The 16,092-nt window shown below is 32.8% G+C and overlaps 2 protein-coding genes across 2 annotated transcripts in view; both read right to left on the reverse strand.

Moving 5' to 3' along the window:
* LOC107446830 (beta-1,3-galactosyltransferase 1) lies at positions 1–5,550 on the reverse strand. Its single transcript, XM_016061601.5, has 2 exons — positions 5,308–5,550; positions 1–1,145 (listed from the first exon to the last, which is right to left on the reverse strand). Exon 2 carries the CDS (start codon positions 1,129–1,131, stop codon positions 127–129), a length of 1,005 nt encoding a protein of 334 aa, XP_015917087.3. The 5' UTR covers positions 1,132–1,145; positions 5,308–5,550; the 3' UTR covers positions 1–126.
* Positions 5,551–9,019: 3,469 nt separating this feature from the next.
* LOC107446829 (uncharacterized) overlaps positions 9,020–16,092 on the reverse strand; it is a 38,939-nt gene continuing 31,866 nt past the window's right edge. Inside the window, exons 6-9 of the mRNA XM_016061600.4 lie at positions 15,951–16,013; positions 12,728–12,800; positions 10,720–10,807; positions 9,020–9,586 (exon numbers count right to left, since the gene is read on the reverse strand). Coding sequence (XP_015917086.3) covers positions 9,232–9,586; positions 10,720–10,807; positions 12,728–12,800; positions 15,951–16,013 — 579 coding nt within the window. The 3' untranslated portion in view covers positions 9,020–9,231. The remainder of the gene's footprint in view (positions 9,587–10,719; positions 10,808–12,727; positions 12,801–15,950; positions 16,014–16,092) is intronic.

A 16,092-nucleotide genomic window follows, 5' to 3' on the forward strand; every position in this document is an offset into this window, starting at 1 on the left:
TTTTTTTATGAAAGGCATTTTTAATTAAAAAGTCATAATTACATACATTGGATCCGACTAAATATATCACAGTCACTTAATTTAGAATCTTTTATAGTGGGTTTTTCAAATCATGCAATTCCACTGTTATATTGTAATGTAGATAACTATCATAACGAAGATTATCAGGAAGCTCTCAGAATATGAAATAAAGTTTGCATTGGATGGGCAAGACACGACGTTATTTTGAAAACACGCTTTCCATATCTGTAACAATTCTTCTGGTGATATCTTATGAGCAGTGATCAAGGATTGCAGCGTGCAACAGTCCTTTTTCTTTTCATCATTTTTGTACAAAAAGCGGCCATCATGGCGAGGCTGCAGTCCGATTCGACTAGCACACACACCGGTTATGAAAACATCTTCCAAATGGAAAAACTCGACCTCCAGCGACGCTCTGTACAATCCGGAAACGGTATCCCCGGAAAATACATATCCTGTACCGGAAAGGTACGGCGGGTAGTACTGATCAGGAAAAAAACTTTCTGGAACATAATATTTGGAGCTGCGGTCTCTGTTTGGAATGGAATCGTTGAGGTAACAACCCAGTAGGAGGTTGGGTTCCATTTTGATTTCCAGAGCTTTGACAAGATTAGGCACGTGGACAAACATGTCGTCGTCAGTCTTCATCACATACCTGGCATTTCCGCAATGCTCTTTCACCCATTTCAACAACATCACAGATTTGAGAGTTAAGTTGTTATAGGTGTCCAGAAAGTCTTCCTGGATGATATCTGAGTACTTTCTACTCTCGGTGGCAACAGCTGCGTTGATGTCGTCATTGGGGGATCTTCCCAACAGGAAATATGTGTTGCTCTGACTAACGCCATTTTGCCCCCAAGATCTTCGGATGGCGTTTCGGGATTCGAAGTTGGGGACGGCTGAGCATATGACGACCACGATGAAGACGTCACCGGTGCATTGAGACTTCGGGAGTATCAGGGCTGTGTGCTTTTCTGGATGGACGTAGTGGGACAGATTTTGGTACAAAAGAATGGACGGAGAGTCTTTCTTTGTCAGCAGATTGTAATGCATCCATGTTATGCAGAGGAAAATTAAAATGGAGAAAATTATAATATTTCGACAGTGCATTCAGTTTTGCTCTCCTGAAAGAAAAATAAGAAAAGAAAAAAAAATTAGCATGCCGAATAGCTTTTTAAAATGTTGCCAAAATATAACAAATAAAATTTATACAGTTCGTGGCCGAATTCTCAGACGCACATACAAGATTCTAAGTAAAATCTAAATTATCGGTTGATACTCTATACAGCGTTATTGTTTTTACGTGACTGAAACCGGTTAACACTTGATTATATTAATATATCAATTCAGTTCGTTATATGGAAAATTCGTTAAATAGAAAAATCACCTTTTGAAGTACTTAAAATACACAAAACAGGTTTTAAATTCATAAACACTAGACATAATTAAAATAGCACCTTTATCTTGTAAATAATTTTCTACTACTTATTTTATAAATCTTAACTATAGAAGAAATCTGCATGGAAAGTAAGAAACGAGCAAAACATATTCAGTTTATGCTAGGGTAAACTAACCAGTGAAGGAACACTTAAGTTTCGCTTGCCTTTTAAAAAATCATATTAATTTCAAAATTCGTAATTTCAGTTAAATGACAGTGTCAACTTATTTGTTACTATTTGCAAATTATGTAAAAAAATTGTAGAGAGCTTACATAATATTGTTTTAAAGTTTTGGAGGTTCAAATAACAAGTAGTAAGAAGACCAAGTGAAGGAACAGCTCTAAAGGAACATGCCTGTTCCCTCACTGGTAGGCAGCTGTTTTTCGTATTTTTAACATAGTTTTGATGCGGAATATCACTAAAGGTACAAGAAAATTAAAGTTTATCTTTTATTTTCATTAACTTAGAAAAAAACCCAGTAAAGAAGCACTTGTTCATTCACTGGATTTTCATCGTTTGGTGACCCAGTGAATAAACACCCCTTATCTCAGTACTTTATCATGCTATGATGCTTAAAAAAAATAATACGTAATTTCAATAACTATATTTTGAATTCTCTTTTTCACAGTGAGAAAAATAAAACTATGACATGCAATTAATTCCACTTCCAACATATAAATACAAACACTCCCCTTATAATTTTTTTCAAAGAAACAAGGTGTTGCAGAGATAATTACAAATTCAAAAATTTTTCCAGAGAAGTCTATTTGACCAGGTAATCCAAAACATTGCTAGATGACTTCCTATTGTTTGGCAGTAAGCTATTGTTACCAATCAATATGAAGAAAAACTTTCAAATTCTTATTTTTAATCAATATATATGAAATGTTCCTTCACTGGTTGGTTTACCCTACCTACATTTTCAACTAAAAAGAGCTAAATTTATGCATAAAATTATCGTTGCATTTATAATAAAAGTAATTTTAAACATACATTACCACATGCGTTCTTAAGTTAATGGCTACTCATAAAATCCGCTCATTTTGTCTAAGTTTTTTGCTCGAATTGCAAACAAAGAGGGATTTTATTGCTTTCCCTAGAAGTTAAGTGGCTACGAAAAACAATTCGTCATTTACCCTATGAAACTTGTTAACAGGCTTAAAATGTTTTGAAATTTTTTGAGGAAATAGTTAAAGTGGATCTCAAAGGAAAGTTCGTTAAATGTAAAAATTTTACTTCGAAATTTGGAAGCTATTTTGCGAAGAAATTTCCAAAAATTTCTTCGTTCCTCGAAAAAAATAGCGAAATAGAGAAATTCGCAAAAAGGAACTTTGTGAATTAGAGGTCCGACTCTAATATATATATATATATATATATATATATATATATATATATACAAGAAAACACTAAGAAAGTTAAGAAAAACAATAAGTTTCATTAATGTTTGTTATTTTTTACTTATTATTTCCCACCCCCCTTTTTTTCATATGTCTATAATTTTTCTTTGTATTATTCTTCATTTTGAACTTATATATATATATATATTTCGATTATATATATATATACATATAATCGAAATATAATCGAAAATTTGATATATATATATATATATATATATATATACGAAACATATATATATATATATATATATATATATCTTGTATATATATATATATATATATATATATATATATATCTTGTATATATATATATATATATATATATATATATATATATATATATATATATATATATATATATATATATATATATATATATATGTTTCGAAGTTGGGTGAAGATAAAGAAAAAAAGGATAAAAGAATAGAGATTATCGAATATACTTCGGTGAATAATAATAAGTTTTATTTACTGCGCATAAGAGTACATAGAACTCATAAAATAAGTTAAAACATACACAAAAGATGGAGAAAAAATAAAAAGATTTTTTTTAAAAAAGAAAAAAAAAATTATTAAAATAAAAATGCTTTAAACAATTTTTTTTTAAAAATTGGAAAAGCAAAATAAGGAAAAGATATAGTCTCGTCATCAGCTCAGACTATTATATCCGCCAAAAAAGAGTGCTTTCTGATATTGTATTAATATAACTAAAGCAAAATACATCAATGCAATAGTGTGAGGATCACCGAAATTAAAATTTAATCCGAAACAGTGTTTCTTATCTCTTCCAAAATTTGATAAAACACAATGGCTATTCAAAATACGTAATTAAATTCATTGAGTTAATTGTATGCTCTTATTATTAATAAATTTATTAAAACTCGCTTCGTTAACTAAATTTTTATTACCACGTGCAAATCCAATTCGGGTAAATCGGTGGCTAATATTTAATAAAGAATTCTTAGAATTATTTTTTTTTTCAATGAACGTTAATAATTTCTCTAAAATAATCAATATTTAAATTTTATATTTGAAATTAAGCCTTATTAATTATAAACTTTGAATGAATTATCCAATATAATATTTTCACCTTGCTCACGTTCAGTTTTCAAGGTAATGCAAAGTAGTTAAAATTACAAATAAATTGCGCTTTTGCACTTCAGTGAGAACCTGCCATATATTGATCCCATTATCCTCTATTTACTCTTCTATTTTCCGTTTTTGTAACTTAGCAATCTCGTTACGGGTTCAAATCCCAGCGATGACTGGCAGATCCGAATGCACCGACCACAATGCTGACGTAAAATATCCTCAGTGATAGACAGATCATGGGTTAGAATCACCCTGCCATCAGGCTAACCGTGGGAGACTCTCGTGGTCTTTCCCTCCTTGTAACGCAAATGTGGGTTAGTTCCATCAAAAAGCACTCTACGATTTCTCCCAATAGTTGATCCATTGTTTTCTGTATTGGGTTCAAAATTAGAAGGCAACGGAATTGAACATTAGTAGTAGTAAACCCAAAAATTGGGTCAGCCGTTCAACGACGTTTATAAAAAAAAAATAATAATAAACAAAAAAATTTAAAAAAATTCTTTATTTTTGAGCAGGCAAAAAATTAAGAGCTATCGAGAGGTGAATGGTGATTACCGGCTGGAAAGTAAAAATTGGGAAAGTTTTGCTCCATGAACATTCCATGCCGTACCATGAGCACTTACTGGAATCAGACATTACACGAGAAGTGGGCTTAAGGGCGTGGCTAAAATTTAACCAATCACACAATTTACTTGGAATTTTCTTTTTAAATGTCTCGGCATTTGCCTGAATAGAACGAAACTGAATGAGTTTATAAGTTATCCTATTTTGGAAATACTTAAAGAACACAAAATAAGTTTTAAATTCATAAACACTAGATATCATTATATAATTAAAATATCAATTATCTTGTAAACTAGAATCTACTATTTATTTTATAAATATTAGCCGTAAAAGAATTCTGCATGAAAAGCAAGAATAAAGCAAAACACTATCCAGTGTTACACTATTATGCTACATATATTTTCAACTAAAAAAAGTTAAATTTATGTATAATAATATAGCCGCTTTTATTATAAATGTAATTTTAAACATACATTACCACACCCGTTCTTAAGTTTAATGACTACTGATAAAATCCTTTAATTTTGTCTGAGTTTTTTGTTTGAAATGCAAACAAAAAGAGAGAGGTATTTTACTGCCTTCTCTAAAAGTTGAGTGGGTTAGAAAATTAATTCAAGGTCAAGTTTGAAATGTTCTGAAATATTTTGGGAAATAGGGAAGGTGAATCTCATAGAAAAGTTCGTTCAATAGAAAATTTACTTCGCTATTTGGAAGTTATTTTGCAAAGAAATTTCCGAAATGTTCTCATTTTAACAAAGAATTTTTAAGAAAATAGAAAACGAAAATCTTACCTGCGGCGGATACACAAACTGAATTCAACGCATATTAAACTAACTAAAAAGAGTTAAATTGCTTAGATTGTTGGGAAAAAAATTTAATAGATATATTCATTCGAGTAACTGTTTTGCGAACGTACTTATTCTACTAATAAATAAAGAAAAAAATAAATTTACAGAATGACAGTTTGATAAAATAAGAATAATAGGGAGTTGAAAAATAAAATGCGCTGATAATTGACGTAACATAAAAATGACGTAAAGATAACAATGTGCTGATAAATTTAACTGCAACTATGAATTGGAGAAAGAAAATTCATCAATACATGGGAGGTTTTCAGTGCTATTACGTTCTTCACGAGAAATTTTGTTGCTTCAAAAATCTTATGTACAGAAATAACCCAGAAAAATTATTTATTTTAAATCAAATTTTTCTTTAATTTTCTAAATTTAAATATTTCTTTAAACCATTTTCGTTATTTTAATCTTTCCATATCGAAACTGATTGGCTAATGTAGAAAATTTTGTTTTAGAGAAAATTTCATTGCACTTAAGTTAGAGAATTTTGTTGTTACTTAAATAAATATTAGGAAAGGTCATAGTCTAGGACAAGTTTGAAAGTATGATTTGAAAGTATTGTATTTACGACTTTCACTTAAAAATAGCATAAATTTATCAAAATTTTTATTCCCCCCCCCTCATTTTCGAGCATTTTATTTATACAATTCAATTTAGAGAACAATGTGTGTTAGCATGATCAAATATCAGATAAATGAACACGCTAAATAACTCTTTTATCTGATGATCGGATTTAGACGAACTCAGACTCAGTGTTACTGACCTTCGACCATCGGGTGTTTATGGGCAGACATTTTTGTGGAACTTATTTTTTGCGTTAACAGCCAGTCAGCTCTCGAACGATTTGTGTGGTAGGTAGGTGCTTAATTCCTGTCACACTAAAGCTGCGCAATGAGCTATTGGGGACGGTCTGGGAAACATCCCTGAAGAGGCTCCGAGGACAAGCCATCGCAATTTATATTGTCTGCGGAGGGGATGGCTCCCCTGTTTTGGTAGCCCGACGACCTGCGCGGAAAGTCGAGCACTTTACCGTAGAACAGTTTAACGGGAACCGATACCGCGCATCCTCGGTCCCTACGCAGACTGATTCAAGTGATCACCCACCCGCACAGTGATTTTTGACTTCGGTGATCTGCTGGAAACCGTGCCTTAACTAGCAGTCCACTGCGGGATCAAGATTTGTGTGAGTTAACTATCGGTGCAATTTTAACCGGTTGGTGCTGACAGGCCATAAACAACAAACACCAATAACAGTGTGTAACTTAATTGTTTAACTCTGACCATCGTAAGTTCAAGAGCTTCCAACTCAGTACCGAGCCTTGAACTCACCCCGCATAGAGAGGAACGCACGTCACTTGACAGCAAGGAGACACTAACTAACAATTAACGCTGTTTAACCGTCGTTGAACAGTCGACTTAATTCCGGCTTTGCGACTATTGGTGGTCAACTTTCGTGAACACTAACTGTCGTAAAGCCGTGATTAGTGTTCAGCCTTGTAATTTTGAACCCAATCCAGAAGACAAGGGAACTCCTGGATCAAGTAGTAAGAGAAATTTGCCTTCGTAGATGACTTTTTGATGCGACTTCCCGTATTTGCGTTACATGGAGAGGAAAACCACGAAAGCCATCCACGGTTAGCCTAATGGCAAGGGGACTCTAACTCGTGATCAGTCTACCACTGAAGATATTTTGCTTCAGCACTGTGGTCGCGTGCGAGCCGGGTGAGGAATTCGACCAGCTATCTCTGGTATCGAACTCGGGTCACTTCATTGATAGGCGAGAGCTCTATACCCTGAGCCACCACGGTTGTTATCGGAATTTTAGATCAGAATTTTTAATCAGAATCAGAAGAATTTTTAAATCAGACCATCTGTCGATTTTCAGAAAATTAAAAACTTGTATGCGCACAATCAAACTGAAAAGTTCTGAGCATTGACGTCATCTTTATGAAGGCAAGCTATCGAAAACTTTTCTTTGAAATAGAAAATGCAATTGATAAAAAGAGAAACATTTTATTTAAAACATAAAAAAGACAAATAAAATACAATTTTCATTTGTTTTACACACAAAAATAATAAATTAATTCAAAACACATTACATCAACTTTACTTAACAGTTTCACATCATAACGCATCTTTGTGTTGACTCCCACGCTTTGACTCTTTTACTATTTTGTCAGCTCATTTTAATTCTTTCAGGCCAAGTGCAATAAAAAAAGTTAAATAAATAAAAAAGCAATTTCATATATCTGACTAACAAGATAATGAAACTTAGTTACATTTAAAAAATTTTTCTTCCGCAATTATTAACGCAAGTGCAGTTTTTTATCAAAGTATATTATTTTTGATCACTATAAAAATTAAAAACAATATTTTTTAAATCAATATTATAAAATTTACAATCAATACATTAAAAGATTTGTTCATGAAATATGAAATCAAAAAAATAATCTAAAAGTTGACTTTGGCATTCCTAAAGGCCTGTTTAAACAATCCAAGTTTTTGGATGAAGATTGAGAAATTGATGGAAACTTGTTTTGCTTTCAGCTTGGATCGCGTAAAAAATCATCCAAGCGCTTGAATGATAGTAGAGTGCATTCTACCTTCTATCCAAGTTTTTCCTCACGTAATCAATCAGTTTCTTAAGTTTTGTGACGTCAGCAAGCCAGACATCAGATCATGTCATTTTGTTGTCCGTTTTCATATATTTAAATCCAAATGAACAAATCTGTTCTGGTCTATTGGTGTTATTATTTAATTTGAATTTTTTTTAGTAATTTTACATTCATGTGAGTATGATATTATAATTTCGAATATGAACAATGCGCATGCTCGGGTTTTCCATCCGAACCATCAGTAGGGGAGAGTGGGGTCAATTGTAACAGGGTACGATTGTAACAGAGCAAAAATTTCGAGTGTCGGGTTCTAGATTTGGTTCCTAGGTGGCGCACAAGGTGTATTTAATAAATCTACATATACACCCCTGCTGGCAAAAATTTTTATGTACTTTTGAAAGAGTTACATTGCAAAAGATATTTTCACGCTATGTAAGTACTTTTTTTGGTATTAGAATACTATATTGTAACAAAGTAATTTTGTTCAAACAAATAAAATTTATTGACCGAATATGTAAGTGGACACCTTAATTAACATTTTAAAATAAAAAAGATTAGTTTTGTTAATTAACTAGCATTGTTTTTTAACAAATAAAGCTGAAATGGCGTCTTGGGGACAAATGTAACAATAAGTAAAGGGACGAATGTAACAGCTGAAAATAAATAATCTTATGTTTACAAACCATTATTTAACTCTTTAAGTACCACCAATAGTTTCCTATATCATTTATATTATGTTGCATGTGCATTATTTTATTTGACCCCTTTCACAGCATAAATTAAAATGTTTAACCCCTTAAAGTTAAAAGTTTAACCCTTTAGGTCTCTGTTCATTATTATTTTTACTCCTAAAATATCACTGCTATTTTGATCAATAAAAAATATATCACAACTATGATAATATGCATAATTAACTATGTTTTAGTTGAATTTATGAACTGTTACAATTGACCCCGTAAGTGGGGACAATTGTAACAAGTGCACGTCTGTCAAAAATTGTTAATAACTAATATAATAAGATTTAAAATAAGGTATTTATTTTTTTTTTTCTAGTAGAGGATAGTCTACTTTACTCGTCTGTCAATTAATACTAATAATATATTTGATTTTTTGTTAGTTAAAAATAGTTCAGTAAAAAATGTTACAATTGACCCCACTCTCCCCTAACATTCAAGATAGTGTCGACGAATCTTCCAATTTCTGGCATTCAAGAACTTGGACCGTGTAAACAGGCCTTAAAAGCGTCTTACGTTGACCTGTAAAGCATAATGGTCATATCCTTGTAACTCATCCGCACATAACACTGTTTCGAATGGGTGACGCAACTACCCCAATTCCGCCCGACAATGCAATGCCACGTCGGATGGTAAAGTTGATCGAAATCTTGTTTGATGCTCTCTGCAATGTGCTTCTCGGTGGAATAGATTCTGATGGCCTGAGAGGCCGCGTGCACTGCTGCCCTCTGCATGTCCAGGGCCATGTCCGATGCTTGGACTTTCAAGTCCATCAGGTCGTCCTCTTGAGGGGGCGGCAGTGTTGAAGGGGCGACTATGCTGGACCTTCTATCTCTGTGAGACGTGTAGTGAGGCTTGTTCTTTGCACTGAAATACAAACAATAAACAACCAATTGAAATATGAGAAACCAAACAATACAGTGGACACAAGAAATTAATTCATATCCTGACTATTTTTTTCTCTTTTTAAAATAACTTTTTCATCTGAAAGTTTGATGATGAAAAGAAATTTCGAAATAATATATTGCGAGTACAAATAAGTTTACGCCGTTTTTTATCAATAATTGTCCGTTTACTGTAAAAATAAGGTACATTATCTTTTATTCAAACTATTCTCCATTACTAGACACTAATTCCCCGCCCCCCCCATCTTCCTGGGAATACTCGAACACCACGTTTGAAGAACTCTTCATTTCTCGAGGATATCCACGAATCGACCCATTCCTGGGATTCTTTAAACGCTGTCAATTTCTGCTCCGAAAAATCACGTGTCATCAACCGGAATGGGTGATAAGGGCAAAGTCTGGCGAATACGGGGGGAGGGTAGAACTTCCCATTGAAGTGTTTCCAAATAGCAAAATCAACTTTCCTGCAAAATCGACTCTTGGCTTCAGTTTGTATGGAACGTTGGGTTCCATCCATACTTTTTGGATCATTCCCAACAATTTTAAACGATGTGAAATTGCTCGCTGAGTCACTTACAATGTAAGAGCAAGTCTGTTTTGCGTTTGGGATGAATCCTTCCATTTCCTTTGTCTTCGCACAACTTCGGCCTTCCACTGTGTTCTGTGTCTTCCACGTCAAATTCAACGTTCTTAAACTTCTGAAACTTCTCTCATCTAAAACAGCCTCACAGCTTCTCGATGATGCGCCTCAGCTGCAGATTTCTTCAAATTAAAGAAGTAAATCAAAAGTTCCGAGAAATGTCGCTTATTTGGCACAAAATTTCACATTTTTGTACAAAAACAATTACGTAATGCTAACACGGAATACTTTAAGGTTATGTGATTACCAGATGAACAAGACGTTTAACGCCAGTCAATTTCCACATAACCTTATGGTAGTGCCATCTTGTGACGAACTTATTTGCACACCCTATATAATATAATGAGATTATTTTACCTCAAAAAAATTATTCAATCTCTCCCAATTTGAGAAAAAAAGATTTATTGCTATAAAGAGTTATTTAAATACATAATTAATTTCAGAAAACTACTCACTAGTCTATTATGAGGGACTTGGGATTGTAGTCTTCAAAATCTTTCACAGATTCAGTCCTTTCAGAGGTATCACAACTTCCGGTGATATCTGAAATATTTATATATACATCTGTTAATAAAGAACTCAGAAAACTAGTTAAACAACGATAGCTTAAGACATAAAAGTTAATGTATTAAATAATAAATATTAAAATGAAAATTAACTTTTTTTTCTTCCGATTTTTAGAGAATTTTGCGATGAACACTAATGCTAATGCATAATAATCTTCTGTAAAAAAAATTATGTGTTGAACTTTGAATACGGAATAAGTAGTGAGTAAAAATTTTAAATGAATAATAATATTGTCATTAAAACTGTTCTTTCTATAAGCTGATAAATTAAAATGATTAATATTCAATTTCTATACTATACTATAGCATTCAAAAATTCATAAGACTCTGTTCATAAGAATTCTGTTAATTTTAAAACAATTACTTGTGGGTAAAAATTCTCACTTAACTAAACCTGACATTATATTCTCTAACTACTTCAATATTTTTAATAATAATATATATTCAAGTATCATTAATTTTATTTTATTTTATAACCGTCGTAGAACAGCCGACACCTTAGCCTTGTAATTATGATCCAAATCCAGAAAACAAGGGAGCTCCGGGATCAGTACCCCCAGAAGTACTAATTTGTTATGGGAACATAGAGGACTTTGCGACCCGACAGATTTAACGTGCATAAGTCACCATTTATTACACTGGAAGTCTTCGGCAGGCGGGGAACGAACCCACGAACTCTTTGGCATACGCTCAGTGCCCTACCAACCAGGCTATCACAGCCCCAAGTATCATTAATAAAAGTTTTTGGATTAAGTATTATAAATCTGCATTGTTGACGATAGATAGGAAGGTACTTTATTTACGTCGCACTAGAGCTGGCGTGAACAGATCGTTAAGACACGGTTCCCAGCAGATCACCGAAGTCAAGCATCACTGGCTGCTGTCAGTGTGCGGGTGGGTGACCTCTTTGATCAGTCTGCTTAGGGGCCGAGGGTGTGCGGTGTCGGTCCTCATTAAACTGTTCTACCGTTAAGTGCTCTACTTCGCGTGCAGGTCGTCGGGCTACCGAAGTGGAAATGCAATTCCTTCTGCAGAGGATCAAAATTGTGATAGTATGTATGCCTCCGGATCATCCTCCGGGATGTTTCCGATGCCGTCACCAATAGCCCATTGTGCAGCTCTAGTGCTGTTGTTGTTGTTGTTAATTTACGTCGCACTAGAGCTGCACAATAGGCTATTGGCGACGGTCTGGGAAACATCCCGGAGGATGATCCGAAGACATACCATTACAATTTTGATCCTCTGCGGAGGGGATGGCACCCCCGCTTCGGTAGCCCGACGACCTGCACGCGAAGTAGAGCACTTAACGGTAGCATAGTTTAACGAGGACATCCATAGTTTAACACCCTCGGTCCCTACGCAGACTGATCCAAGTGGTCACCCATCCGCACACTGACCGTAGCCAGTGATGCTTGAGTTCCGTGATCTGCTGGGAACCGTGTCTCAACGATCAGTCCACTGCTGGACGCAGCTCTAGTGCGACATAAATGAACAACAACTCTCATGTTTCTAAAAATTAACATAAATATTATTTTAGGTCAGAGTAAAAAAATGAAAAGAACTTGTATCAGTACTTATTTATCTAAAAAGATAAAAACGTATCGACCTACTTTTCCAAACTTTGATTTAAGACAACTTTTACCCAACAAATATAAATAATTAGATATTGAACAAAATCATTGAATTAAGATATTTGACGAATTCCATTGTGTATAGGTAATTATTCTCGCTACATTAAGCCATTGGGATTAAATTTCGTGATCATGATAAGTATTGCACACCTAAACAATGAATATCTCGGTTAAGTCAGACAGTTTAACTCCGATTCTTCGAATAGGTATGACCTTCCACAAATACACTTGAGATACATAAAATTAAAACAAAAATGTATGTTTACCTTTCTGAAATATATCGCGGGATCCACTTTTTGCTTTCTTGTAAAATGATGCTACGCAAACTACGCTGTAGATCTAATAATAAATAATAATACCAAATTAATTTTGAAACTCATTCCGCGGATGATAATAAATTACAGTCAAACCCCGCTATAGTGAACCCTCAGGAACCGAAATTTCGGTTCACTATAACCGGAAATTCACTATATCGGTTCCTCAAACAATTTTAAATAATGCTTCCAAACTACCCCCTTTTATTACACGACATTATTTAAATAAATGACGAATTAAATGAAATACAAAAATGACTGAAAACTAATACGTAGTAATAAAAATATGTTAACTTTTATTTTCTTATTACTCTTCGTCTTGAGTACAAAAAAAATAACCTTCTTTAGCTGATGAGTAGAGCCCGGATTTTGATGACCTAAAACAGGGATGGCGAACCAATGGCACGCGTGCCATTTATGGCACGAGCAACATTATTTTGGGCACGCCACCGATGACAGTTGTAATTACACTATGAATTGTTATTACACAAATGTTATTACACTATGAGGCATATGTAACAATTAAATTAAAATTCACAAAAGCAAAACAAAATAATAAACAATTATTAATAAAAAAAATTAACAATTAATGCTAAAAAAGCAATTAATAACGATAAAAAACAAGCTAACAATAAATAACTAGTAAAAAAATTAACAGTCCTGCTTAAACTAACATCTTACAACCTAACATAAGTTATTTGTCATCTAATCTGCAACAACAGAAATCACTGATGTTACTTCATGCGTATAACTGAGACATGGCACAATGTATTTATTTTCAATGTAAATAAAGAGTTTTGAGTTGATAGTATTTAGTATTATTATTTTCCCAATAATCACGGAAGCAAAATTATTTGACGGCACGTCTATGACCTCATTAAACAATTTTTTAGAAAAAATGGCACGTTGGTGTATAAAGGTTCGCCACCTCTGACCAAAAAAATCTCAATTAATGCCCTTAAAAAGTGCAAAAAATGCCCTTAAAATGCGAAAATTGCGCTAAAAATGCCTTATGACATGACTTAAATAGAAGTAAAAATATTGAACTAAAACAATGTTTTACTCTTCAAAATTATTATGAGTCGTTTCAAAAAATATAAAGCAATGCAATACTTGTTCTACGTTCATTAAAGTTCGACAAATATGCTTTATATCCAAAAATAGCAAAAAAAGGAAAATATATTGACTCCAAAACATTTTCATTTTGTATAGAAACTTAAATGAATATAACAACTTCCATCTCATAATATTACTAAATATCAGAATTACAGTGGATTATTAAATTTTTTTTTTAATATTTTGAAATGTAAACGAGCGTCTCTTGTCTGAAAGCAAATTTTTATACCAGGAGAAGCTTTTTTCAACGCCTACTGATGTTATTGATGCGTACTTGAAAAGGACGGTCACACTTACTGACAATTCTTCTTCAATTTGAAAAGATGTTGCTTCACCTGTTAATATCCTAGAAATTTTCTTCATTGTTTGGAAGCCAGTGTAATAATTAAAAATTATAAAAAATAATGAAAATTAGAAAAATTTAACAAAAAAATTTAAAAAATCCTTTAAAATGCAAAATACGCCCCAAAATTTTAAAGAAAATGCCCTATAAATCTCAAAAAATGCTCTAAAGGACAAAGAATGTCCAAAAATGCAAAAAATGCAAAAAAAATGCAAATGTCATCAAAATCCGGGCCTTACTGACGAGCAATCCTCAACATTAGATATGGTAATATTTCCAGACACTCCGATAATTTTTCCTCAATTTATGTTATTCCAAATTTTACTAAAAATTATGTTATTCCAACTCTAGCCACCCATTCGAGCACATAAAAGTAGTCTCACCCAATCGCTTAGCAAAATTCATCGATTTTGACTTGAAGCATTTACTGAACGATTGCGGCTTCCTTGAATGCTGGACCCATTCAATAATGAAGCAAACAAGAAAATATGCTTATTGCTTTTTCTTCCTGTTTGTTTTAAAAATTGGTATATGTATTTATTTTGAAGTAGAAGTTTCAAAATTATTACAAAAGAAATAAAGAAAATAAATCAGTTGAAGACAGAAAAAAGTTCATAATATCCAACTTCCTCTTTTTTTTTGGTTCACTATATCCACAAAAAATAATATTATACGTGTGTAGCAGGGCATGAGAGTGAACATTTCGTTCCCTATATCCAGGAGTTCACTATAAACCGTGTTCACTATAACGAGGTTTTACCGTAATTATATCGAATAATATAATAATTATGACATCCAATCAAAGTATGAAATTGATTTAAACAAATTTTAGGATAAAAGTTCCAGGATAAAACTTAGAAATAATCAGTCAAAATTGAAAAGCGCTAAAAGCAACTAAAACCAAATTTGTCATAAGTTAACAATTTTAATGAAAAGTTAGAAACCGAAAGTAAGCAAAATGAAATTTTAAAGATATGTATGCTAGCAGACACAGCACTTCATCAGGGGACACATCAGAGCCTTTCTGTAGTTAGTGATTAAACCAAAAGCTGCCTGACTGTACCCCAAGGCTCCCCATAATGGATAAACTAAATAACAAAATGCAATATCTCAAATATTCTTGCATTGTTCCAATTGCATTTTGTTATTTAGTTTATCCATTATGGGGAGCCTCGGGGCACAGTCAGTCAGCTTTTGGTTTAATCACTAACTACAGAAAGGCTCTGATGTGTCCCCTGATGAAGTGCTGTGTCTGCTAGCATACATATCTTTAAAATTTCATTTTGCTTACTTTCGGTTTCTAACTTTTCATTAAAATAATAATTATGAGATCATATTATGACTAATAATAAAATAATTATGACATCATGTAATGACTAATAATATAATACTGTGATAATTATGACTAATAATATAATACTGTGATAATTATGACTAATAATATAATAATACTATTATAATTATGACTAATAACATAATAATTATGACATCATATTATGACAGGAATAAGTTGCAACATGCTAGAGTAGACAAAAACCTGATTTGCTGAAATCATGGTAATGGAGGGGGATGTTAGGGCCTAACCTTAAGAAGCCTATTCTATTTAAAATGTGTGTAAAGTTACATATACTGATAAGGGGAGTAGTATACAATAACCAAAAATATGCTTACATAATATGCTTCAAAAGGAAATTTCTAATAATTTAAAAAGCTTACTCGTAGTACTGTTAAGAATCCCACAACGACGCTCACCAAAATATCTGCATTGCCACAACTTGACTAAAATGAAAAGAAAAATATATCAATATTGGAACACTCCCTGTAAATTGTCAAAACTCAATTCTGCAAATTTCATATT

The sequence above is a fragment of the Parasteatoda tepidariorum genome, chromosome 3 (assembly GCF_982258835.1).
Source record: "Parasteatoda tepidariorum strain Cologne lab strain chromosome 3, Ptep-v5.0, whole genome shotgun sequence".
Lineage (NCBI taxonomy): Eukaryota > Metazoa > Arthropoda > Arachnida > Araneae > Theridiidae > Parasteatoda > Parasteatoda tepidariorum.